Source organism: Rhinolophus hipposideros (assembly GCF_964194185.1).
Source record: "Rhinolophus hipposideros genome assembly, chromosome: 22".
In the NCBI taxonomy this organism is placed as follows: Eukaryota; Metazoa; Chordata; class Mammalia; order Chiroptera; family Rhinolophidae; genus Rhinolophus; species Rhinolophus hipposideros.
In genome coordinates, this window is record NC_138068.1 from 22084719 (window position 1) to 22111648 (window position 26930).

The following is a 26930-nucleotide window of genomic DNA, read 5'->3' on the forward strand; positions in this document are numbered from 1 at the left end:
CGCTCCCAGGTAACTGCACGAGGGCGAGTCCTGTGTTGTGACTGGCCTCACTTATCCTCCCGCACAGTCACCAACCCTCCTCCCTACCTGTGAGGAAGCTCTATAGCTGTCCCTGGGATTGGAAAGAGGCCGACTCTGCGATTCTGTAGAACAAGATGCATTTGAAGATGTTTCATCAAGAGATACTGGAAGACAGGGAGGTAAAGGTTAGTCCCTAACAATTACTGGCAGCTCCTCACCCATCTTGTTAGGACACTTACCATCATTTTCACCACTCACAGTGCTGGTTTCATTAGACCCACAGCTCTCCACGTCGGCTGTGTCCTCTGGCTCCTCTCCCTCCACGGCAGGATTTCGAGACCACTGCAGGGCATCCTTCTGTGAGAGTAAGGAAAACTCAGGTAAGCAAATCCCTACAAATCCTACAAGCACTAGTCATTCCTAAATGTGTACTGCTTTTCCCCTTCCAACTGACCTTTCTCAGCAAGTTCTTTTCATACATACATCAAGAAAGTTAGATATAATTTTGCATTCAATCATTCATTAAACATTTATGGAGTGCCTCCTATAAGTTACACCATGCTAGTTCCTACGGGGAGAGCAGGGAGATCAGGAGGGGAAAACAGGGCCCTGCCCTCAAGGAGCTCAACTGAGTAGGGAAGAAAATCAAATCTATTACATTACAAAGCACAGTGAAAGAGGTATACAGAGAGCTGCAGCAGCCCAGAAGAGGGGGCGTCTAAGCCGTTAAGGTTGAGGAAAGGGCAGGGAGTACAGAAAGTTAGGATAAGGGAGGTAAGGCTTCCAACGAGACATGTTGCTTGAGCTAAGTTTTAAAAGTTAGCAAGTAGGCAAATAGGTTGGCAGTGGGAAGACAAGAGGGAGTTCTAGATAATGGGACGAGTAAATGTGGAAGAATATTCCAAACTCAAGGAAACTGCCGATTCCAGTAGGCATGTGGCGAGTTGGATATGAGAAGAGGCTAGAGATGGCTCTAGCAAGAATGTAGATAATAAGAAACTGTGCAGGGGCCAGCCCGGTGGCTCAGGCGGTTGGAGCTCCGTGCTCCTAACTCCGAAGGCTGCCGGTTCAATTCCCACATGGGCCAGTGGGCTCTCAACCACAAGGTTGCCAGTTTGATTCCTCGAGTCCCGCAAGGGATGGTGGGCAGCACCCCCTGCAAGTAAGGTTGAACACGACACCTTGAGCTGAGCTGCCGCCGAGCTCCAGGATGGCTCAGTTGGTTGGAGCACGTCCTCTCAACCACAAGGTTGCTGGTTCGACTCCTGCCAAGGGATGGTGGGCTGTGCCCCCTGTAACTAGCAACGGCAACTGGAGCTGGAGCTGAGCTGCGCCCTCCACAACTAAGACTGAAAGGACAACAACTTGACTTGGAAATAAGGCCTGGAAGTACACACTGTTCCCCAATAAAGTCCTGTTCCCCTTCCCCAATAAAATCTTTAAAAAAAAAAAAAAAAGACAGTGTGCACTGAGGGATTAAGACTTTCATTGCTTTTGGAGTTTCTGAAGGACATTAGGGAAATGATCTGAGTTTTAGGAATTTCATTCTGTTAACCCTGGGAAGTCCGGAGGTAGGAAGAAGTAGACGATGACAGAAGAAAAAGGATGAAGACCTAAACTAAAGTAAGATGGTGCAAACAAAGCTAGAGTGTGGAGGAGAGCGCCACGCCAACTCTCGTCTGCTAAATGCTTCTTCCAACAGGCTCTGTTGTAGGCTCAAGATTAAACTCCACCCATTCCCAAGAAAAACGTAGGAACTACCTCACACCTTGACACTAAGAAGGAGTAGGTAATTAATACTAAGAAAGGAGTAATATTGAAGAAAGAGTTGAAGGTTAGAGGAGGAGCACACATAATTTGGAGCGGGGATGTATTCTTCTTTGAATAAAAATGTGTAAAGAAGGGTAGGTAAAAATCATGATTGTACCTCTTACAAATATACCAGAAATTTGTAAGGGAAATCCACAAAATTCTAATTCATCAATTTCATAGGTCCCTTGATCTTACTAAGTTTTTCAGTAATTTATTTTCTTTACTTCAAGCCCAAATCAAGCTGACTTCAATTCTTTTTTTTTTAAAATGGCTTTTTAGATCTTTGTCTCTTTTCCCTACCTACTGTACATGCTCCTCAGAATCAAAAGCTAAAGAATATTTTTAGTATTCAGCTTGCAATTGTGCTTATTTACTGCCGTGTTCTTGGAATGATGCAACAAATTTATTCTGTGACCCCATGGACAAACTAACATACACTACTCATTAATGAACAGAGAAGGACTACTACAGTGGCAAAACTGACCCCAAAACTCTAGTTCTGGCAAGAGTGTGGGAAAATTATGTATATACTGTTGGTGAGAGTGAAAATGCTATCGAAAGATTCGGATGCTGCCAGTGGGAAAGCAAACTGTAAGCAATAATCTGAAAAATGTATGTACCCTTTAACCAAATACTTCTATTCCTGAGACTTAAAAAGGACAATGTTTAAATATAACAAACTTAAAAAGAATAATCCTTAAAAAGAAGAAAATTAATCAAATGAATTACATTAAAATTAAGATCCTCTGTTCAACGAGACACCATTAATGGAGTAAAAAGGGCAAGCTACCCACAGAGCTGGAGATATGTGCAACTCATACGATCAATAAAGAACTTGTGTAGCTGGGACATATGAATCAGTAAGGAAAAGGAAACAAAGAAGAAAGCAGGCACAAGCCGTGAATCACACCCTGCATTCCAGAGGACATCCCAATGGCCAACATGCACATGAAAAGGCATTTAACCTAACAGCAAGGAGGACACAAAATAAAGCAAATTAAAACCACAGCAAGGTAGCAACACTTAAGCATGGCTAATTAAAATTAAAGTTTAACAAAACACCACGTAGTGCTACTGAGGATGTGGAACATGCACCCTGAAAATGGATCCAACCATGTGAGAATATAGTTTGGCATTATCTGGTACAGTTGAAAATATAAACCTCCCATGACCCAGTAATGTCAGTCCCTAAGTTTGGATTCTCTAGAGAAATACGTGCCTATGCACGTCAAAAAGCACAGAAGTTCCCAGCAGCAGCCTTTGTTACTTGGGCTATAAACAAGCCAAATGCCCATTGTCAGTAGAGTCAATACATGGTTAGGGTACTCAATAGATGGACATTATCAAATCATAAAAAATGAACAAACCACAATGACTCACAACAATGCGGATGATTCTTAAAAACAATACATTGAATGAAACAAGCCAGGCACAAAAGAATGCATACCATAATGATTCCATTTGTAAAAAGTTCAAAAACAGGCAAAACTAAACTATAGCATTGGTAATGCAAACACAGGTGGGAAACAATAAAGCAGGAAAATGACCTCCACAAAATCAGGATAGTAATTATCTTTAAGGGGAGAAAGCGAGTTGTGATAGGGAAGGGGTCTGGGTGGGGGAGGGGCGGCTCTGGACTGCGGCCACATTGGCTGTGGCGATCTGCGTGGCCTTTACAAAGGTGTCTCCTTTATAATACAGGTGCACCTCAGATACTGCAGGTTCAGTTCCAGTCCACCACAATAAAGCAATAAAAAGTCACAAATTTTTGCTATCCCAATTCATATATATATTTACACTACTTATACTGTAGTCTATTAAGTGTGCAATAACATTATGTCTAAAAAAAATGAACATACCTTGATTAAAAATTACTTTATTGCTAAAAAATGCTAACCATCATCTGAGCCTTCAGCTACTCGTAAGCATTTTTCTTTTTAATTGGGGAATGTTGGAGAACTGTGTTTTTCCAGGACCCATCAGCTCCAAGCTCCAAGTCATTGTCCTTCAATCTAGTTGTGGAGGGCGCCACTCAACTCCAAGTCCAGTTGCCATTTTCAATCTTAGTTGCAGGGGGCGCAGCCCTCCATCCTATGAGGGAATTGAACCAGCAACCCTGTTGTTAAGAGCTCACGTTCCAACCAACTGAGCCATCCGGCTGCCCCTCCGGAGGCTCAGCAGCAGCTCATTGTCTTCAATCTACTTGTGGAGGGCACAGTTCAATGGCCCATGACGGGAATCGAACCCGCAACCCTGTTGTTAAGAGCTTGCACTCTAACCAACTGAGCCATCTGGCCGCCCCAGTTGTAAGCATTTTATTGATGGAGTCTTGCCACAATGTTGATGGCTGCTGACTGATCAGGGAGGCGGTGGTTGAAAGTTGGGCTGGCTGTGGCAATTTCTTATAATAAAACAATGAAGTTTGAAGCATTGATGGACTCTGAGTGATTCTTCCTGTCTCAAATGACTTCTCTGTATCATGCGATGCTGTTTGACAGCAGAACTTTCAAAATTAGAGTCAGTCCTCTCAAACCTGGCCACTGCTTTATTAACCAAATTTATGTAACAGTCTAAATCCTTTGCTATTGTTTCAACAATCCTCACAGTATCTTCACCAGGAGTAGTTTCCATCTCAAACCACTTTCTTTGCTAATACAGATGGCAGCAATTCAGTCCCATCTTCAGGCTCTACTTCTAGTTCTCTTGCTATTTTCACCACATCAGCAGTTACTTCCTCCAATGAAATCTCCACTCCCTCAAAGTCATCCATGAGGCTGGAATCAACTTCTTCCAAACTCCTGTTAATGTGGATATTGTGACCTCTACCCATGAATCATGAATGTTCTTTCTTAATGGCATCTATAATGGTGCATCCTTTCCAGAAGGCTTTCAGTTTACATTGCCCAGGTCCAACAGAGGGCAGCTATAGCCTTATGAAATGTATTTCTTAATAAGACTTGAAAGTCAAAATCACCCCTTGATCAGCGGGCTGCAGAATGGATATTGTGTTCACAGGCATGAAAACAACAATAATCTAGTACATCTCCATCAGAGCTCTCGGGTAACCAGGTACATTGTCAATGAGCAGTAATATTTTAAAAGGAATTTTTTTCCTGAGTAATAGGTGTCAACAGTGGACTTAAAATATTCAGTAAATCATGTTGTAAACAGATGTGCTGTCATCCAGGCTTTGTTCTTCCGTTTATAGAGCACAGGCAAAGTAGATTTAGCGTAATTCTAAGGGCCCTAGGATTTTCGGAATGGTAAATCAGCATTGGCTTTAACTTAAAATCACCAGCTGCATTAGTCCCTAGCAAGAGTCCGCCTATCCTCTGAAGCTTTGAAGCCAGGCATTGGCTTCTCAAGAACTCTGCAGCTACAGAAGACCTAGGTGGCATCTCCTTCCAATACGAGGCTGAACGTGTTGTTTCGTGGAGACATCTTCATGAACTATCTTAGCTTGATCTTCTGGGTAACTTGCTGGCGCTTCTATATCCGCACTTGCTGCTCTATCTTGCACTTTTATGTTATGCACATGGCTTCTTTCCTTAAATCTCGTGAACCAAATACTTTTTCTGCTGCTTCCTCACCTCTCTGAACCTTCAGAGAACTGAAAAGAATTAGGGCCTTGCTCTGAATTAGGCTTTGGCTTAAAGGAATGTTGTAGCTGGTTTAATATTCTATTCAGACTACTAAAGCTTTCTCCCTATCGGCAATAAGGCTGATACCATTTCTTATCATTTGTGTGTTCACTGGAGTAGCACTTTTAATTTCCTTCAAGAACTTTTCCTTTGTATTCGCAACTTGACTCACCAGAGCAAGAGGCCTAGCTTGGCTTTTGACATGCCTTCCTCACTAAGCTTAATCAGATCTAGCTTTTGATTTAAAGTGAGAGACGTGCGACTATCCCTTTCACTTGAACACTTAAGAGATCACTGTAGGGTTATTAATGGGCCCAATTTCAATACTGTTATGTCTCAGGAACAGGGAGGCCCAAGGAGAGGAAGAGATACTGGGAAACAGCCAGTACTGGTAGTCAGAACACACGTGACCTTTTATCAGTTAAGTTCACTCTTACCTGGGTGCAGTTCATGACAATTCAAAACAATTATAATAGTAACATCAAAGATCACTGGTCACAGATCACCATAACAAATACAATAATGGAAAAGTCTGAAACATGGCAAGAATTATGCTGTTCGAAAAATGGCGCTATTATGGTAGATTTGCTGGATGCAGGTTTGCCATAAACCTTCACTTTGTAAAAAACACACTACCTGTGAAGTGCAATAAAGTAAAGCACAATAAAACAAGTGTTTCTATAAAAGAACACTACCAGATAGCCATCTGAAATAACGCTGTAGAATTGCTAATGAAAAGAGAAATGATGAAGCAGCAAGTGAATTCAGCAGTTCCATTCATACAGCACGACGCCACCATGTTTTTAAAAATAAAACTTGTGTGAATGTGTTTGCGTAGGCAAAAGAGAAATATTCCCTAGGGTGTTAGCCATCAAGAACCACCTCCAGGTTGTGGAGTTGTGAGTACTTTACTTTCCTCTTGACTTTGGGTATTTTCTACAATTAATGTGTACTGTTTTTTTGTGATCAAGAAAATAACATTTAAAAGGAAAAATTAAGGTACTAAACGCTTCGCCAATAGCTAAGTCAAATTTCCTTCTTCTAGATCCCAGAGTCTAGGGGGAAACCCAGTGATATAAATCTCATTTAAACAGAGATACTGTCCACTGGTTCGCAATTCAAACTACCCATTGTTTCTAAAGTCATACATTTTCAGTAAAAAGCAAACAAGAGAACAAATCTTTACAGAAAAGCAAGATTTGCAGTTCTAGTTCTGCATTTTTATGGATCGTTACTCTTTTCTTACAAATTCTAGAAGTTTGATACCATTAACTTTCCAAACGTTATCTCTTGAAGTTTGACAAAAATGAAATGAGCTATTAAAAATTACAGGCACCAGAAAATATGCCCTAGGACTCAAGATTTTACATGTTTTTTTTATTATTATTAATTAGATTTATTGGGGTGACAATTGTTAGTAAATTTACATAGATTTCAGGTGTACAATTCTGTATTATATCATCTATAAATCCCATTGTGTGTTCACCACCCAGAGTCAGTTCTCCTTCCATCACCATATATTTGATCCCCCTTACCGTCATCACCCACCCCCTACCCCCTTACCCTCTGGTAACCACTAAATTACTGTCTGTGTCTAGAGTTTTTGTTTCTCATTTGTTTGTCTTGTTCTTTTGTTGTTTTTGGTTTATATACCACATATCAGTGAAATCATAGGGTTCTCTGCTTTTTCTGTCTGACTTATTTCACTTAGCATTATACACTCAAGGTCCATCCATGTTGTCACAAATGCTCCTATATCATCTTTCCTTAACGCCGAATAGTATTCCATTGTGTATATGTACCACAACTTCTTTATCCATTCATCTATCGAAGGACATTTTGGTTGTTTCCATGTCTTGGCCACCGTAAACAAAGCTGCAATGAACATTGGCGTACACGTGTCTCTATAGAGAAATGCTTTTATATTTTTGGGGTAGATACCCAGGAGAGCGATTGCTGGGTCGTATGATAATTCTATTCGTAATTTCTTGAGGAACCTCCACACTGCCTTCCATAGCGGCTGCACCAGTCTGCATTCCCACCAACAGTGTATGAGAGTTCCTTTTTCTCCACAGCCTCTCCAACATTTGTTACTATTTGTCTTGTTGATGAAAGCCAAGATTTTACATGTTTTGCAAATATATTTTCCATCAAGATTTTTGAAAAATAATTAACAGATAATGGGTGATCCTTCAGTAAGACCTGAATAAATAAATATATATATATATATATATATATATAAAAGGATATAAAAGACAATATTGGTATATTTGAATTGAACTGCACAGTAGATGGTAGGTTTGCATTAGTGTTAAATTTCCTGAGTGTGGTAACTGTGTTCACGTATATAGGAGTACAGAATGCTGTTGCTGGCTCAATGTATACCTCTTGTGTCCTTTCCCGTACTTAAAACAAATTAAGGTATAATTTACATAGAGTGAAACATACAGCCCTGAAGTATACTATCTCACGAGTTTTGACAAATGCGTACCAAGACCTAGAAGGTGTCATCTCTCAGGTCCCTGTGCCCCCCCCCCCCCCCCCGTCAGCTCCCACTCTACACTGCCCCTTCACCAAGACAATGCTGGTTCTGATTTCTATCACACAAAATTAGTTTTGCCTATTATTGGTCTTCATGTATATGGAATCACACGGTATGTATTCTTTTGTCTGGCTGCTGTCGCTCAGTCTAATGTTTATGGATTCATCTGGTTGTTGCATGCATTCTTTTTTACTACAGAATGGTATTTATATACAACCACTTGTTTATTCTCCTATAAAGTTTGCAAAAGGACATTGGGGTTGTTTCCAGATTTTGGCTATTATGAATAAAGCTATTATGAACATTCCTGTACACAATTTCCTATAGACATACTTTCATTTCTCGTGGGCAAATATCTAGTAGAATTGCTGGGCATAGATGTTTAACTTTATAAAACAATATTGCCAAACATTCACAAAGATTTACACTCTCAACAGCACTGGATCAGAGTTCCAGATGTTCCATATCCTCACCAACATTTGGTATTGCCAGTCTTATGTTAGCCATTCTAGAGGGGGTATAGTGGTACCTCATTGTGATTTTAATTTTAATTTTCCTGATGACAAAAGATATTAAGTAGTTTTTAATGTGCTTATTGGCTATTCACATATCTTCCTTTTTGAAGTCTCTGTTCAAGTCTTTGCTCATTTTTTGAGTTATCTCTTTATTATACTTGTAGGAATTCTATATCTGGATCCTTTTAAATACTGATCATGAGCATGTATTCCATTTACAAACAAATACATTTCAGACACTTATTTAGAAATAATTTTAAATTTAAAGAAAAGCTGCAAGAGTAAAAGTACAGAGAATACTTGCCATATACTTTTTACCCATATTCACCTACTAACACAAACAAATGTTTTTAAAATACATAAAGTATATTAGTTTGGCAAGCCAACAAGGCTAGTGATGGGGAATAAAAAGCAATCAGCAGTAATAAATAAGCTTCGATAAAGTATTTCCCCTTAAGTCAGATGTTTTTAAAAATAAAAGGCACTGTGAATGTAATAAGCCCCCAATATGAATAAAATGGAACGCTAAAATTTAAATTGATAAAGTTTACACTGCCCAAAATGAGGAATATTTTCAAATAAACATGATTTAAAAAATCTCAGGTATGTCTTTCCTTTCTTTGTGGGTCTGATACACCTTTTCCTGAGTAAGAAATGAGTACTCTTTCTTAGGGAAAGCTGACCTGAGGAATAATACAAATTATTAAAGCTAAGAACATACTGACCATTCCACAGTATACCAGAGATCCTAAACAACGTGTAATAAAAAGAAAAGAGGGGACTAGAAAAAACAAGAGTGTCATTTCCAGATAGCATAATTATCTACATTAAAGAGATTCAGACCTAGTAAGAAACACATCAAGGTTGTAAGAGTCAAGATCATATTAAAAACTCAAGTGATCCTACTAACATCAGCGGTATCACCAGTTAGAAAATGTAACTGAGAACAAAGAACATAAGTTACTCAGGGATAAATTTCACAAAAGAAAGAGTCATAAAGAAAACAAAACTTCACCGAGAAAGGTTTAAAAATCTGAATAAACGGAGAGCTACATGTTCTTGATGAATAAGATTCAACATTGTGAAGATGTCATTTCTTCCAAATTGATTTGTAGATTCACTGCAATTCCAACAAAACAAGATTTTTTAATTTTTATTTATTTATTTTTTTTGGAGAACTTGACTCTACATGGAAATACAAAGGGCCACAAATAGCCAAGACACACTCTTGAAGAACAAGATGGGAGGACCTGCTTTTTTATAAAGTCTAGCAATTAAGAGAGTAGATTAGCAGTTGCTAGAGGGTGGGGGAGGAGAGACTAGGGAATGACTGCTGAAGGACACAAGGTGTCTTTTGGGGATGATGAAAATGTTCTGGCTTTAGATAATGGTGATGGTCTTAAAACTTTATAAATATACCAAAAGGCACTGAATTGTCTGTCCACTTTAAATGGGAGAACTGTAGGGTAACGAGATCAAAAATGGCTTACTCGATTTAACTGACAGTTCTGAAAACATGAATGAATCTCATCATGAATTTTAATTTGTAAAAACCACATAAAAATATTAATGCATGAAGCAAGTTTATAGATCCAAAGTTAAAATTCAACTTTAGATAATGGAGGCTAAAATGGTGCATTAATCCTAAACAGTTAAAACTCTTAAAGCAACCTCAGCATATGCCTGAAAAAAGGCTTCATAATTTTTTTAAATACTTAATGTGAAAAAAAGTTCTGTTGAATTTAAAATCCATTTACATTATCACAAGCACTTTCAATATTACAGTTGTCAAAGAAAGAAGAATTATTTTAAAAACGAACACACTCTTTAAAATAGTTTAAAGAGAAGAAATTGCCTGAGTTCTCATTAATGACCAAAAAAATTTCCATCAACCATAAATAAAACAAATTTTCATCTGTGATTTGCCACCAAATCTGCAAACAAAAGTCGTGGTGACCGCAGGCCCACGACCCCGCCTCTGAAACCCCTGGGTCTAGATGTATTTTAGAATTCAGGATTTCTTGAATTTTAGAATGGTAATAGAGTACATACATTTTTAATATATCATAAATTGACATCACCAGCAACCCAAAATCAAACCGTGAACGTTTTCTGAAATAACACACATTGTACATCCCAAGTGAAATAAATAGGTTTAAATTAGCCTTGTCAGTCTAGGTCAGAATTTTGCTACCAAATGAGTTCAGACAGGTCAGGCTTTCCTGCCAAATCAGTTAGGAAAAAAATATTTGGTTCTCAAAATATTTGGATTTCAGAATTGTTAATAAGGGATTATGGACCATAAAAAAAAAGCATGTTTCGCAATAAAATTTTTGAAAAGATTTGGAAGTTTTATAATTCTGCTTTTCTCACCATAGGTATAAAATGTAAAGAAAATTTAATGTAATGTTTTCATCAAGTCCCACAGACAGCCTCCAGATCACCTCTATTCTACCCATTAAAAGGTAAAGTAGTCCCCCAGAAAAACTCTCACGCATTTGCACATGGAGACTACAAAAGTAAAAGGATGATTATTGCAGCAGTATTTGTAATAGTGAAAAACTGAGAAAAGTACTAGAAAACCTAAATGTCCACCATAGGGTACTAAATAAATAAAATGAGCTACATTGCTATGATATACTATTAAAAGCAGTTAAAAGGAATAAAAATACATCAATATAAACAAATCACACATTTTTCATGGATACATAAGAATAGGAAGGATACACATTAAATTAACGACAGGGTTGCTCCTGGGAAGGAACAAGGGCCAGAGGCCGGTGGGCTATAGGGGTAGAGTTTAGCATGGAAGTCAAGGGTATTTCCCACATTCTCTGAACAAAGGCTTGAGCTTCCATTTAAATATGGCAAAATGAACACTTTCTTTGTATCCTCCTGAAGCATTAGAATGGCTGTAAGGGAATAACAAAAGTATAAATGCGTGAAGACAAAGAGAAAGGGGGAGGAAAAGGCAGCAGATGAGAGATGTCAACAGAATTCTGGAAGATGGATTGCAGGAAGACAAGAAGTAACCGACTCAGCAGGGGAAAGAAAGCTAACGTCTAAAGCTGCAGAAGGAAAAGCCACAAGAAAGCCAGTTAGGCAGTGAGTAAAACCCTGAGGGGGCAGGGATTAAGAGGTGCCAGGAACAATTGCAGACAGTGGTGAGGCATGAGAATGAAAAGAGGAGAACTGGTTGAAGTCTGAACAAGAAGTTAGACATCTTCAGGTCCTCTCTGCTCTTTGTCCCAAATAACAGGCAATACCCTTCTTCAGCTCCAGAAGAAAACAGGAGATTTATATTCTGGTTGGACTGAACCAGAGGTTTTGGAATAAAAGACACCAAGCATAGTTCAAGGAGTTGGGGAGGAAGTGAGATGCCACGCTTTCTCTGAACAGGAGCGGTTAAGTCAAAGACAAGGCACAAAATGGTGACACTACTAGCTCCCTCCTCCAGCTTGGCTCCCAAAGCTCTGCAAACCGGTAACCCAACAACCCTAACCCCAGCCTACACTCAGCTAGCTGGCAACATATGAGAGGATTTCTCCTCCTGGAGAAAGTGACCAGCCTAAGAAAACCTTCAGGTACAGATAACTGGGGATTCCAAAAAAGCACCTGGATCCCCACTCTCTATCGCGGGCAACAAATAGCTCCCACTAGCACACAATCTGACAGTTCTCTCGCCATGAATGACCTATCAAGGACCAACAGATATTTGAACACAACTGTTTTATGAAACGTAGCAACCAAAATAAACAAAAGGAGGAACTGAAAGGAAACATAATAAAGATTTCACAGTAAATGTTCTCAAAGAGATAGCCCCAAAGCATGTACAGAATGCTATTTTTTAAAAAAGATCAGAGAACATGAGCAATCTGCTAGAAATTAAAAATGAGATACAATAAAAAACTAGCAACAATAATAGGTTGTTTCCCAGAGAACTGAAGCAAAGAAAAATAAGCTGCATCAAGAAAGTCTAACATCCAAAGAACAGAAGTTCCAGAAAGAGAAACCAGAAAAAGAAATACAAGTTTTCCCAAAATGACAAGACCTGAGTTTCGAGGTTTAATAAGGCAAAATGCCGAGCACAATGAATGAAAAAAGACCCGTTCCACAGAACCACACCATGAAATTTCAGAATACAGGATTGAAAGAAAAAGATCCTAAGCTTCCAGTCACAAAGAACACATCACAAACAAAGGAATCAGAATGGCATCACTCTTCTCAAGAGCAGTTTTAACAATGCAATAGAGTAACATCTGGAATTCTGAGTCAAACCAATAATTCAATATGGAACTTAGAATAAAGACATGTGGGGTCTCAAGTAATTTACCTCTTAAGCACCTGTTCTCAGAAAGCTACTGGAGAACGTGTGTCACATAAAGAAATAACAACAAACCAAAACCAAAAACAAAACAAAAACTGAGATCTGCATGAGGTCCCAGAGAGGCTATAACATAGGAGAAAAGATGAAAAGAATTCCCCAGGTGAAGATGAAGGAACTCCCAGTTAAAGTTATATCCGTGTCAAAAAGGGGAACCAACTTGCCCCAGTGCCTGGGACTTTTCTGGTTTTATCAACAGAAATCCTGTCCTGCAGGAAATCCCAGTCCTGAGCAAACCAGGACAGTGGGCCTCCCTATAAACTATTCATACCGGGCTGGGTGCAGGAGAAAGGACGGCTCCAGGACCAACCTTCAGAAAAAAATGACTGTATAGAAATTGTAGTTGTTAACAGCATTAGGCTTCATCTTTTCTGCTTGTAATCCATTTTGTTTTCTAATCCTCATCTTCATTTTACTTATTTATTTTTAAGTATGTGAAACAACATGATTACAATAAAAGTCAAATCTATATAAAAGGTTATGTAACCCAGAGAATTGATACAGACCCTTACCCCTTCACCTCCCACCCCACACACCCAACCTTTCCACTTCATTCCCACCCATCTCCTATATTAGGTAACCAATCTGGTTTCTGGTTTATTCTTCTTGTGTTTCTTTTCACACAAATGATAAAATACCTATTTTATTTCCCCTCCATCCTTTGACAAAAAAATTGCATGCCATAGGTAGCATGTGACACTTTGCTTTTTTCACTTAACAATACATCCTGGAAATCGCTCTATCATTTCATACATAACCTCATTCTCTTCTCAGCTACATATCCATGACACCGATGTACCAAAGTTTATTTATGCAACCAATCCCCCAGGTACCAGCATTTAGATGGCTTTTAATATTTTGCAAATAGAAACACTACTGCCTTGTGAATCTGTACTTGTGTGTTGCTGAAGGTATATGTCTTCAGGGTAAATTCTTGAAGTGGAAATGCTGGATCAAATGGCAGATGCAAATGTAATTTTCTCTCAAAAAGAGTTGTACGGATTTGTGTTCCTAACAGCAATGTATTAGACTGCCTGTTTTCCCACAGCCTTGAAGAGAGAAAGTGATACTTTAAAATTGTTTGCTAGTATGTATTTTAAATGATTAACATAACCACACAGAACCAGGGCAGGGGTGGATCTAACCCAAGTAACCCTTGAACACAGTATCTGAGCTGTACATCTGGGCTAACAAACTAAATGAACTATAAAATTCTGAGCTGAGGTTAGGTTTGTCTTTCACAGTGGAATGGGATGGTTAATTCTGACACTATTAAGTATTTATTCTAGAACTAAGCAAATAAGTAAATATAAAGTAGATAATGGGAGCCAGGTTTCTCACTGTTTGAGTAGCAAATTACAAATATGTAAAGAAGTAAAACTGGAATGAACTCTGTAGAAAGAGACTGGAATTGAAGGTATCAGTATGAGCGTATGTAAAGAGAGACAAATACCAAAATAGATATAAATGTGTACACGTACATTATTCTAAACTAAAAGGACTCAGATCTCCCTGGGAAAATTATTGATTCCAGAGCTGGAGCTGGGTAAATACAAGTTAAGCCCAGACATCTTGTTGAGCCAGATGCGGGTAAGTAAAAAAATGTTCAGGAATGAGGGTGACATGTTAGGACACAAAGCTAAAGTGAAGGGAGTCCACCTGATCAACTCTATACAACTTGTGTATTAAAGTTAAAAATTACAGTAACAGATAACAATAAAAGAAGAATCGATAGGGGCAGATGGGTGGCTCAGTTGGTTAGAGCGCGAGCTCTGGGCAACAGGGCTGCCGGTTCAATTCCTACATGGGCCAGCGAGCTGAGCCCTCTGCAACTAGAATGAAGTCAACCAGCTGCCGTTTAGCTCCCAGGTGGCCAGATGGCTCAGTTGGTTGGAGCGCATCCTCTCAACCACAAGGTTGCCAGTTCAACTCCTCGACTCCCACAGGGATGGTGGGCAGCACCCCCTACAACTAACAACAGCAACTGGACCTGGAGCTGAGCTGCGCCCTCCACAACTAAGACTGAAAGGACAACAACGTGACTTGGAAAAGTCCTGGAAGTACACACTGTTCCCCAATAAAGTCCTGTTCCCCTTCCCCAATAAAATCTTTAAAGAAAGAATCTATAGATCCATAATGAATAAACAGGAAATAAGGAAGGTTCTTCTTTACTGTAAATGCCAATTAATAAATGTCAAATGAATGGTGGAATTTTAAAAATCACCACTTGACCACCATCACAGTAATAATCATTGTTAAAGAATCATTTATCAGTAGATGCTAACACTGGTGGATGAAAGTTTGATGAGAGTATCTGTTTCTCACAAGATAATTATTATTTATAGTGAAGAAACATGACAGGCAGCATCTTAACCAAGTGACTGAAGTTATTACCAGAAACCAGACAAGTAAAAATCATTTGTCTCCTGATACAATGCACTGAGAACATCACTTCTGAAGTATTCCTGTCAAAAATGTACTACTTGACTCTAATAATAAAAAAACTTCAAACTCAAACCAGGGAACTTTCTAAAAAAGCAAAAGGCCTGTAGTACTCTTCAAAAATATTAAGGTCGCAAAAGACAAAATTTGTGGGAACATCTCCAGGTAAATGGAAAATGAAAGAAAACTTGATAAACACACCAGATGATCCAAGGTTGGATGGATCGTCAACCAGAATTTTATAATTAGCATTAGTATAATAATAAGCAAAATTTGAATAAAGTTTGCAGATTAGACAGCAAGCAGTACTGTAACAATGTTATTTCTCTGATTTTGACAATTGCAATGGGGTTATGGAAGAGAATTTCCTTGTTTTTAGTAAGTATTTAGAGGTAAGGGGGCATTCCGCATGTAACTGTACTCTGGTTCAGAACAAAAATAACATATAAAGGAGAATAATAAAGCAAGTGTGATATTAGAAATTACATAAAAATTAAGTTTATTTAAAAATCAATTGCATATATATGCTAAAGCAAAAAATTGGAAAACAAAATTTAAAAACCATTGCCACTTAAAATAGCATCAGAATTTTTAAATAAGAAAAAAAGTGTTTTTTTTAACTTTTATTTATTTTAAGTGTGTTTTTCCAGTACGCATCAGCCAAGTTAAGTAGTTGTTTCAATCCACTTGTGGAGGGCACAGCTCACAGTGGCCCATGTGGGGTTCGAACTGGCAACCTTGTTAAGAGCACCGCACTCTAACCAACTGAGCTAACTGGCCGCCCCCAAGAAAAAAATTTTGAAAGGCAAGATCTCACTGGAAACTATAAAACACTGCTAATAAAAATTAAAGAAGACCTAAATAAATGAAGCAATGTACCATGTTCATGGATTACAAAAATCAATGTTGTTAAGATATTAATTCTTCCCAAATTGATCTTTAGATTCAACACAAACCCAATAGGCACTGTTTTGGTAGAAATTGACAAGGTGATTTTAAATTTTATATGAAAATATAAAGAAACTTGAACAGTCATAATAACCTTGAAAAGGAAGAACAAAGTTAGAAGACTGACATTACTAACACTACTTGATTTCAAGACCTAAACATATCCCACACAGTCAACTGATTTTGGACAAAGGTCAGGGCTATTCAATGGGGAAAGGAAAGTCACTTCAACAAATAAAGCTGGAACAACTAGATAAACATAAAAACACAAACCTGAACCACTACCTCAAACTACACACAAAAATGAAAAATAAACCACAAACCTAAACATAGAAGCCAGAAATATAAAGCTCCTAGAAGATGTCTACAAACAATGACTATGTATTTTTTCAATTTGATAAAATGGACTTTCACAAAATTGAACACTTCTAATCAAAGACACCTTAATAAAAATGAAAAGGCAGCTAAGAGACTGGGAGAAAATCTTTGTAATACATGTACTTGACAAAGGATTTGTATCCAGAGTATATTAAAAAAAAACTGACCAAATGAAAACCAAAAAGACAAACCATTTCTTAAAGGAAAGAACTACCAAACTAATCTTTCCTTCCACTGGGGAGAGAATAGGAGCCCAAGTGGCCAAGAGTAGGGTATCAGCCTGAGTGGGGCCAGAAGGTATCCACGCAAGGGTAGCATGGTGTGAGGGTCAAAGCTCAGGAAGGCTGAAATGCCCAAACAAGAAAAGACAAGAGACAGAGTATCAAAGCCCAAGCGGGGTTAGGATGACACGTCTATGAGACAGCAGCCTAGTGTGGGGGACCAGAACCTGAGCAGGTGAGGCAGTGGACCACATTCATGGGGAGCCAGCCCAGGACAGGGCACTGGCAAGAACAAAGAGGACAGCTTCCTGAGGAAAGGGGGCAACAATGACGGGAGAGGAAATTAGTTAGTTATACGAGGGTGGAAGGATTAAACAATTCAGTAAATACGATAGAGATAAAAAAAAAAAGTAGGAGCCAAATTCCTTATTGTTGGAGAAGGGGATTCCAAATATGCGAAGAGTAAAAAGTGGAATGAACCCTGGGTTTGTATTAGAATTTGTATTACTGATGTAAACTCATTGTTTTTAACATATAGATAAAACTAGACCTAAATATAGATGTCAGTGTATACATGAATACGTACGTAAAAACACCAAATATTCCTTAGCCTCTTCCCACTAAGAGGAACTGGGATTGGCGACACCCTAATAGAAACAAGCACATCTAGAACCTACATCTTGGCTTCTAAGCAGCACTGTACCTTAAAAGCACCAAGGCTCTGTGGAGAAATGACTAATAAGGGCTAAGCAGGGAAAGTACACAGTGAGCCTACATCAGCTTTCACCAGACAGTGGTAACACTCCAAGAAGGAGGGGAATATGTCAAAGGCACACAGAAGCCAGATTGACAAAATTCTCACAAGCCACATCGGGGACAATCTGAACATCTACCTAAGTAGTAATAATAATAATACGTTATAAGCCACTGAAGAAAATAAAAAACATGTTTTATAAAGATATAAATAAAACAAAATTTAGCAGGGGAACGAGATCTCACACACAGCTTCAAAGCCCCTCCCCACAAAAGTTATGAAAAAGGGAGAAAAGAGGAGTTTTACAATGATGAAGCCTGGCACATGTTATTTAACCAAGTAATAAAAGGGGACATTAGTAACAGGACCAACAGACATAACAAGCCACCTGACAGGATGCACTCACACAGCGTCACTTCTCTCATGTACTGAACAAGGATGAACAACCTGATCTAATCACGAGAAACCTAAGACAACCCAAATTGAACAACCTTCTATGAAATTCCTGGTCTGTAATTTTCAAACATGAAAGTCAGGGAAAAATGTAAGAACTGTCCTAGACTGGAGACCAAAGACTTATGACCACTATATGCAATATGTAACTCTGAACTAGATCCTTTAAGCGTAAAGGACATTATAGGAACAATTAGCAAAACTTTAATAGAATCTGAAGATTGTATGGTAAAAATGTCTCAATGTAATTTTCTGAAGTTGATGCATGTATTTTGGACATGGGGCATATGTCCTTGGTTATATATAACTCATACACACTAAAATATTAAGGTGTATTGGACCCCAAAATAGTCTAAGGAAAAAGTTTTTTGTACTGTACTAAAACTTTTCTAAAAGTTTATCAATGTTATAAAAACAAATTATCTTTTAAACGGATAAAACATTGATAATTCACATAGGAAGATGATACAAATAGCCAATAAGCACATGAAAAGATATTCATCATTATTTATCAAAGAAATGTAAATTAAAACAATGAGATATGAAGAAAAACATGTCCATTAATGCAGAAAATAATTTTAATTTAACACAAATTCATGATAAAAATTTTTAGCAAGGTAGGAATAGAAGGGAATTTCCTACACTTGAAAAAAAGAGTATCTACAAAATATCTATAGCTAACATAATGGTGAAAGACTCAATGCTTTCCCTCTAAGACAGGGACGAAATCCAGGACGGCTGCACTTACCAGTCTTATTCAACATAGGACGTGAAGTCCTACCCAGTGAAATCAGTCAAGAAAAGGAAATAAAAGGCAAACACATCAGAAGGAATATATAAAAACGGCCCTATTCACAGAACACACGATGGTCTAAATTTTAAAGATCCCAAGAAATTTAGAGGAAAAAAAACTAGAACTAATAAGTGAGACAGACTGGGAGCAAATATTTCCAAATCACATACCCAACAAACAATCTGTATCTAAAACACTCTACGTTCAATAAGAAAACAATCCAACTGGAAAATGGACAAAAGACATACATAAAACCACATCGAAAAAGATATTCAAATGGAATGTAAGTACATGAAAAGATATTCAACGCCATCAGGGAAATACAAATTAAAGGCTTTATGAAATTCTATTATGCATCTATTAGAATGGATAAAAGGAAAAATACCAACAAATAAAGAAAGTAGTGATGAGAAAGCAGAACAACTCATATATTGTTAGCAGGAATGAAAAATGATACCACCACTCTGAAAAACAGTATGGTAGTTTCTTACAGAGTTAAACACACATAAGTACCATGTGACCCAGCAATTCTATTATCCTAGAGAAATCAAAGTATTTTCACACTGAAACCTGCATGCAAATTTTCACAGTAGTTTTATTTGTAATGGCCCCAAACCAGTAACAACCCAAATGTTCTTCAATAGAAGAATGGATAAGCAACCTGTGGTATGCCCATAAAATAGAATACTACTGAACAATAAGAAGAAACACTGTTGATACACAACTTAGATTCTCCTTACTTTTGCCATATCCTGTGGTAAGAAGCAAATTATAGCTCTCACCCTATGCCAGAGAAAGAGATTATAGAAAGGCATGGGTTATTAGGGATCATCTTAGAATTCTAACACCTCCAGCTGACCAGTTCACACGAGAGCCCAATGCAAATAATCTCAGACAATCTGAACCAGGCCAGACCAGACAAACAGCCCATCCAACCCAACTGTTTGAAGGCATCAAATTTGGAGACAGTTTGTTACACTGCAAAAGCTGACTGATATAAAACACATTACTTAGCCATACAGAATAATTAGGAGGGTCTCTAGGATCAGGCAGATGTCTATGTCGATAAGGCCAGTAAGTGCAAAAGTGAAACGTATACAAACAAATATTTTTAATCTAAAGATAAAACAAGAAATTAAGCTTCACCCATCTAGTATATGGATTCACACTGCTGCCCTTTCGCAATTCCTATGTCAGTCCTACATTATATTCAGTGTTTCTTAAATTCACTGATTTGTTTTCAACATGTTTCTTATGCCTAGTTAGGTGGATTAAAAGACTTTATTATCTTGTTTTAACAGGCTTAAAAATATTACCATAAAGGAAAGGCAGTTTGGAGATAATATGGATAATGCAAGTACAAGAGACACTAAAAAAACGGTAAAGCTGACAGTTTTACACCAGGTAAACTTTCATCAGATATGTTAAAAGGAAAAAATCAACAATAAGCAAATCATGCCTAAAAAGGAGTCAGCCAAAAGCACTGAAAATTAGATACAACTAGTTGAAATACATCATCTATCATTTAATAAGTTCACTCTAATGTTAATTATTTTTAAAATACAGTATAATTTTTAAATACTTTAAAATTTCTGTTTCAGTATGTATTTTGCAATGGACATTATAAAAGAACACATGTTAATTTACATATAGTAGTATGTATATATGTATAAAATTGCGTGTGTATGTGTGTGAAATGTGAATTCAAAGAATTTTTATTATCACTGGGTAATAATAAATGTGAATCCCACTGCCACAGGTACTGACAAGCAATGCTGTGACATTAGCAGAGTTGTGTTTTTATCGCTTCTCGGCCTTTTGGCTAAGATCAAGTGTAGCAGAGTTGTGTTTTAGAATCAATTCTGACAGCAATTTGAACACTGCATTAGTGATGGAGTCTGAAAACCAGAGCACTAATTAAGATACTAAAGCAATAATTAAGCCAAAGGTAAATCTTGCCTAAGTAAGAATGTAAGAAATGTAAGAGAAAAGAATGTAATTAGCATTAAGTAAAAGTGAATGAAAAGAATATATATAGGCTATTTGTGTAAAGAAAAGGAAATAAGAAAACATACTGAGGATCCAAAAAAAATGTATACATGTGACTTGTATTCATCTTTCTTTATCGGTATATAGAGTATTACAATGTTAATACATTTTTTTTCTTTCTTAAAATGTGTACATAATTTTTTGCACCCTCTGTATATCTGTATAACTTTATAAAAATAAACAAGGAAAGATAAACCCCACCTAACAGCTTAAAAGCAAGACTCAAAGGATACATTTCCAAGTAACTTTATCAACGAACAAAACTCAAAAAGATTGACATGAACACAGTAATATCCAGAACCCAAAATATAATTCACAATGTTTATCAATCAATCAAAAATTATTGGGGGGGGGGGGCGGATGGCTCAGCTGGTTAGAGTGTGAGCTCTCAATGACAAGGTTGCTGGTTCAATTCCCACATGGGATGGTGGGCTGCGCCCCCTGCAACTAAAGACTGAAAACAGCAAATGGACTTGGAACTGAGCTGTGCTCTCCATGACTAGACTGAAGGACAACTTGGAGCTGATGGGCCCTGGAGAAACACACTGTTCCCCAATATTCCCCAATGAAATTAAGAAAAAAAAAGATATTCATTAAAAATATTATTAGGAATGTACAGAACCAGAAAATTTTGACCCCTAATGACAAAAAAAATTAAACAGACTCAAAAATGACAGGTGGAATGAAAAAAAGAAACTGAAGTTACCATTTCTTTATTTTTTTCATTTCTGTTTTTTTAGATTCCACATATAAGTGAGATCATATGGTATTTGTCTTTATCTGATTTATCTCACTTAGTGTAATACCCTCTAGGTCAATCCATCTTCTCACAAATTGTAAGATTTTATTTGTTTTTCTGGCCGAGTAATATTCCATTGTATATATGTACCGTATCTTCTTTAATTGTTTACTGATGGGCACTTAGGTTGCTTCCATATCTTGGCTATTATAAATAATGCTGTAATGAACATAGGGGTGCCTGTAGCTTTCCAAATTAGTGTGTATTATAACAATATTTCATGTGTTGAACATTGAGCATGTTAAAGAAAGACATGTAAGAGATTAAAAACACCCAAACAGAACTTCTAGAAATAAAAAATACAATGTCTGGATTAGACAGCAGGTTTAACACTGCAGATTAGTAAACATGAAGAAACTACCCAAGACAAAGAGAAAAAGACTGAAAAAATATGAAGGCTCATTAGTAAGTTGCAAGACAGCCTCAAATAGCCGAATACCATGTTTCCCCGAAAATGAGACCGGGTCTTACATGGTATTTCCCCAAAAATAAGACTGGGTCTTATATTATTAATTTTTGCTCCAAAAGCCTTATTAGGGCGTATTTTCAGGGGGTGTCTTACTTTTTCATGTACAACAATCTACATTTACTCCAATACAGTCATGTCATCTTCTTCTGGAACATCAGCATAATGTACTAAATGCATCCGTCTGGCTGACGGTCTTAACTGGGGCTTATTTTCAGGGAAACACGGTACATATGTAATTACAGTCCCCAAAGAGAAAGGGGATGTGGAGGAGAAAAATATTTGAAGAAAGAATGGCTGAATATTTACGAAGTTTGACCCACCAAGCTTAACAAAACCCAGGCACAAGAAACATAAAGCAAACCACACCAACGCCCAACATCATAGTCAAACTGCTAGAAAGCAGTGATAAAAAGAAAATATTAAAATTAACCCAAAGGAGGAAGAAAAGATACATTATTCACTGAGGAACAAAGATTAAAACAACAGCAGGCATCTCATCAGAAATAGTATGCGCCGGAGACATAATGTGGAAAACATCTTTAAAATATCTTTAAATATCTTTAATATACTTTTAATATACTTTTAAATATCTTTAAAGTATAGAAAGAAACCTAGAATTCTGTATCAAGTGAAAATATCTTTTAAAATAGAAACGGAAATAATTTTTCAGACACATAAACACTTCCAAATACCATCACCAGCAAACAAGCCTACAACATGAAAGAAAGTCCTGGCAGAATGAAAATGATACCAGATGGGAGTCTGGATCTCCACGGAGGCAATGAAGAGCACCATAAATGAAAAATACGTAGGGACAAATAAGACTTTGTTCTTATTTCTTACATCTCTTGAAAAGACAACTGATTGTTTAAATGAAAACATTAACAATGTATTGCGGGGTTTATTACATACGTGGAGGTGGAGTGTGTGACAACACAAAGACTGAGCAGCATGTGTCCTACTGTAAGGTTCTTGTAATACAGGTAAAGTAGTACAATGTTACCTGAATGTTACTTGTGATAAGTTAAACATCTATACAATAAATACTAAAGCAACCACTAAAACAACATCAAGTTATGGCTAAGGCAAAAGATGTATCTAAACTCAGAGACCAGCAGTGGGCACTGCAATGACTCTCATAAAAACGGATGAGAAAGAACTGTGCTACATACAGCACACGCGAGCAAAGGTACTCTGATGAATCAAGTTGCAACGGGCCCATTAGCGATGTCAACTGACAGAGCCCGGCAGCCTGATGCAATGCTTACGCACAAGGTCAAACAATCTTAGCAATACCACTGCTGCATCACCAGCAGCACATGAGTTCTGACAGAACTCAGAAAGGTGTGTGTATTAGTGAGTTACAGCTGTTTTACAGGATATAACTATTATACAAGTGAGCAATTTGTTATAGATATTCCAGTGAATATGGCCAATAGGCCTGACACAAAAGCACTCATCTCCCAATCCAAATACATAGAAAAGCTGTGCAAAATGTAACACATACTCATAGGCAAGCCCAAAAGCAAGAAAGAAAATTCCCTGTTGCTAGGGACCAAGGAAGCTACTCAGCACCAAATTACTCACAGGGTTACTAAAACCAGATACAGGTCTTAGGGCTTAAGGCAGGTTTTTAATGCCTGCAAAAGACTAAGAGACAAGAAATTGAAAATGAGTTAGATGCATAATATACCAAAAGCCACAAATAAAACTCCAATTTCCAGGCCATGGAAAGGAAGTTTACCATTTGCCAGAAGTCGAAGGTGAAAAACAATCACCTCTGAGAAACTGAAACTCCATGTCACAAGTATGGGTTCCAAAATCATACCATCCAAGTGGTCCAGGAACCCCAACCCAAGATATTAGCCTAAGAACAGGTATGACACTAAGGAAACTTGTCGGTTCAGCAGAAACTCAAACATCCCTAGAAGGACACCTCTGCCACCTGACTCACATAAAAAAGAAATCGCACAGATGATAAGCATTAAGTCAAAATTTAAAACTGTATCAAGAAATGAACCAGCTAAGCAGGGGATGGTTTTCAGCAGACAAAACAGATTTAGACCTCAAGATCTAGGTAGAATAGAATAAAAAGGCTTTAACATGTACAGAAATAAAAGAAGAAATAAAAACCACAAGACAAGAATAAGACAGAATGAGAAAAGAATAGGCAAATTTCAAAAACAAACAGAAAAATCTAGAAATAAAAATGTGATAAAAAGCTGGTTAGTCAAAACTGAAAAATTAGTGAACTATATTACTGATCAGAAATTATGTCACAGAAAGTAGCACAAAAAGATAAAGAGATGGAAGATATACAAATGTTAGAAGAGGAGGCAGGAAAGGTACTCAAAGATATATTGGCCAAAATTGAAGACATGAGTCTTCAGATTGCCAGAGTAATTTACTCAAATAAACACTATAGCAAAACTGCAGAATAAAGACAAATAAAAAATAGCAAAAGCAACCAAGAACAACAACAACAAAGCAACAAATACCAGATTTCTCAAATGCAACAACAGATGCCAGAAAACAAACAGGCAATGACATCTTCCCAGGAGGGAAGTCAACTACAAATCAATATACAGCTAAAAAAATGTCATCTAAGAGTAAGGGCAAAATAGAGATCTTAAGATAATACAAATATAGTTTACTGCTTAAGATCCTTACTAAAAGAACTTGATAAATGATGTATATTAATACAAAAACAAATTAAACACAGAATGAAAGAGCGGGATGCAAGAAGCAATGATAGGGGCTGGCGTTTGGACAGGAGTCCACATCCTCACAGAATGCCAGCATTTTGAATAAACCTGCTTTCCTTTCCACCAAAAAAAATAAAAAAAATAAAAAAAAGGGAAGAAGCAACAGCAGCAATGCTAAACCAAGAAATTTGTAATATCTCAACATAAATACTAACTTTGAAACTTTTTTATTAATGCCTAACTTTAAGAGATTTAAAAGTGAGATGGAACTTCAAAAGTAGACAAGAGCATGTAATAGGAAAAGTGAAAACAGGGCTGGCCAGGTGGCTCAGGCGGTTAGAGCTCCATGCTCCTAACTCCAAAGGCTGCCGGTTTGATTCCCACATGGGCCAGTGGGCTCTCAACCACAAGGTTGCTGGTTGGATTCCTCAAGTCCCACAAGGGATGGTGGGCTCCGCCCCCTTGCAACTAAGATTGAACAGGCTCCTTGAGCTGAGCTGCCTCTGGATGGCTCAGTTGGTTGGAATGCGTCCTCTCAACCACAAGGTTGCCGGTTCGACTCCCACAAGGGATGGTGGGCTGTGCCCCTACAACTAGAAAACAGCAACTGGACCTGGAGCTGAGCTGTGGCCTCCACAACTAAGATTGAGAGGACAACGACTTGGAAAAAAGGCCTGGAAGTACACACTGTTCCCCAATAAAGTCCTGTTCCCCTTTCCCAATAAAATCTTTTTTCGAAAAAGTGAAAACATTCAGAATTAAAACATTTTAAAATGCAAGTATCATTCATGTCGAGATACTTCAGACTGTAAATATTAATGCTGAAAAGTATAAAAGGTAACCAGTATGACAAATAACTTCCAAGACAGCAGAGGGTAAAAAGGGGGAATTTTAAAAATGAGTCCGTGCTACAAGGATGAAACTTAAAGACATTATGCTAAGTCAAATAAGTCACAAAAGGTCAAATATATGATCGCACTTATGAGGTACCTAGAGTAGTTAAATTCATTAGACAGTCAAAAGACGTTCTAGTCATAGATAGAAGGCAGAAAGTAAGAATGGTAACTACCAGGGCTTGGGAGAGGAGAGACTAGGGAGTTAGTATTGAATGGGTACAAAGTTTCCATTGGGGAAGGTTCTGGAGATAGATGGGTGGTGATGGTTGCACAACATTAATGTACATATTAATTCCACAAAACTGTGCACTTAAATATGGTTAAAACGGTAAATTTTATGGTATTTATATTTTACCAGTTTAAAAAAGGCAATAACTTTAAGAAACGAGTCCAACAAAAGCCAGAAAAAGAAGCAACACAAGATAACTCATAGTAAGTATTAAAAAGGACAGAAGACAAAAATACACTCATCACAAATGTAAATGGTTTAATTCACTTATTAAAATAGAGAAAATCCAGACTAAATATATTTTTAACCAAGATAAGCTATTCATAAGCAACAGCAAAAACAGTAACAGAAAGGTTAAAGGGTCGAAAGACTTGAAGAGGGTAAGGCAACCATACCCCTTCCCACCGAAAAGACAAAAGAATTTAAAGCAAAAACCATTAATATAGAGGGACTTTTTTGTGTGCAATAAAAGAAGCAATCCAAAAAGCTGTCATCAAAAACCTGAATGCACGATGTACCATGTTTCCCCAAAAATAAGACCCAGCCAGACCATCAGCTCTAATGCGTCTTTTGGAGCAAAAATTAATATAAGATCCAGTCTTATTTTACTATAAGACAGGGTCTTATATTTTTGTTACAAAAGACGTATTAGAGCTGATGGTCCCACTAGGTCTTATTTTCGGGCAAACATAGTAGTAGCTAGTCTCCAAAAACGACCCCAATTAATGAAGCTGCTTAGTATTTCTGTCCTTGTATAATCCCCCTCCCACTGAATCTGGGCTGATCTCTTCCTTTTCTTTATGCAACAGAATATGGTAGAAGTGGCCTTGTGCCAAGTTCTGGGCCTGAGCCTTAATTAAGAATGCCTGGCAACTCGTG

General features: G+C 37.6%; 1 protein-coding gene across 1 annotated transcript in view; it reads right to left on the reverse strand.

Annotated features, from left to right (window-relative positions):
• Window positions 1-26930, reverse strand: part of ASXL1 (ASXL transcriptional regulator 1) — a 64511-nt gene that overhangs the window by 10367 nt on the left and 27214 nt on the right. Inside the window, exons 4-5 of the mRNA XM_081033685.1 lie at window positions 261-378; window positions 88-185 (exon numbers count right to left, since the gene is read on the reverse strand). Coding sequence (XP_080889811.1) covers window positions 88-185; window positions 261-378 — 216 coding nt within the window. The remainder of the gene's footprint in view (window positions 1-87; window positions 186-260; window positions 379-26930) is intronic.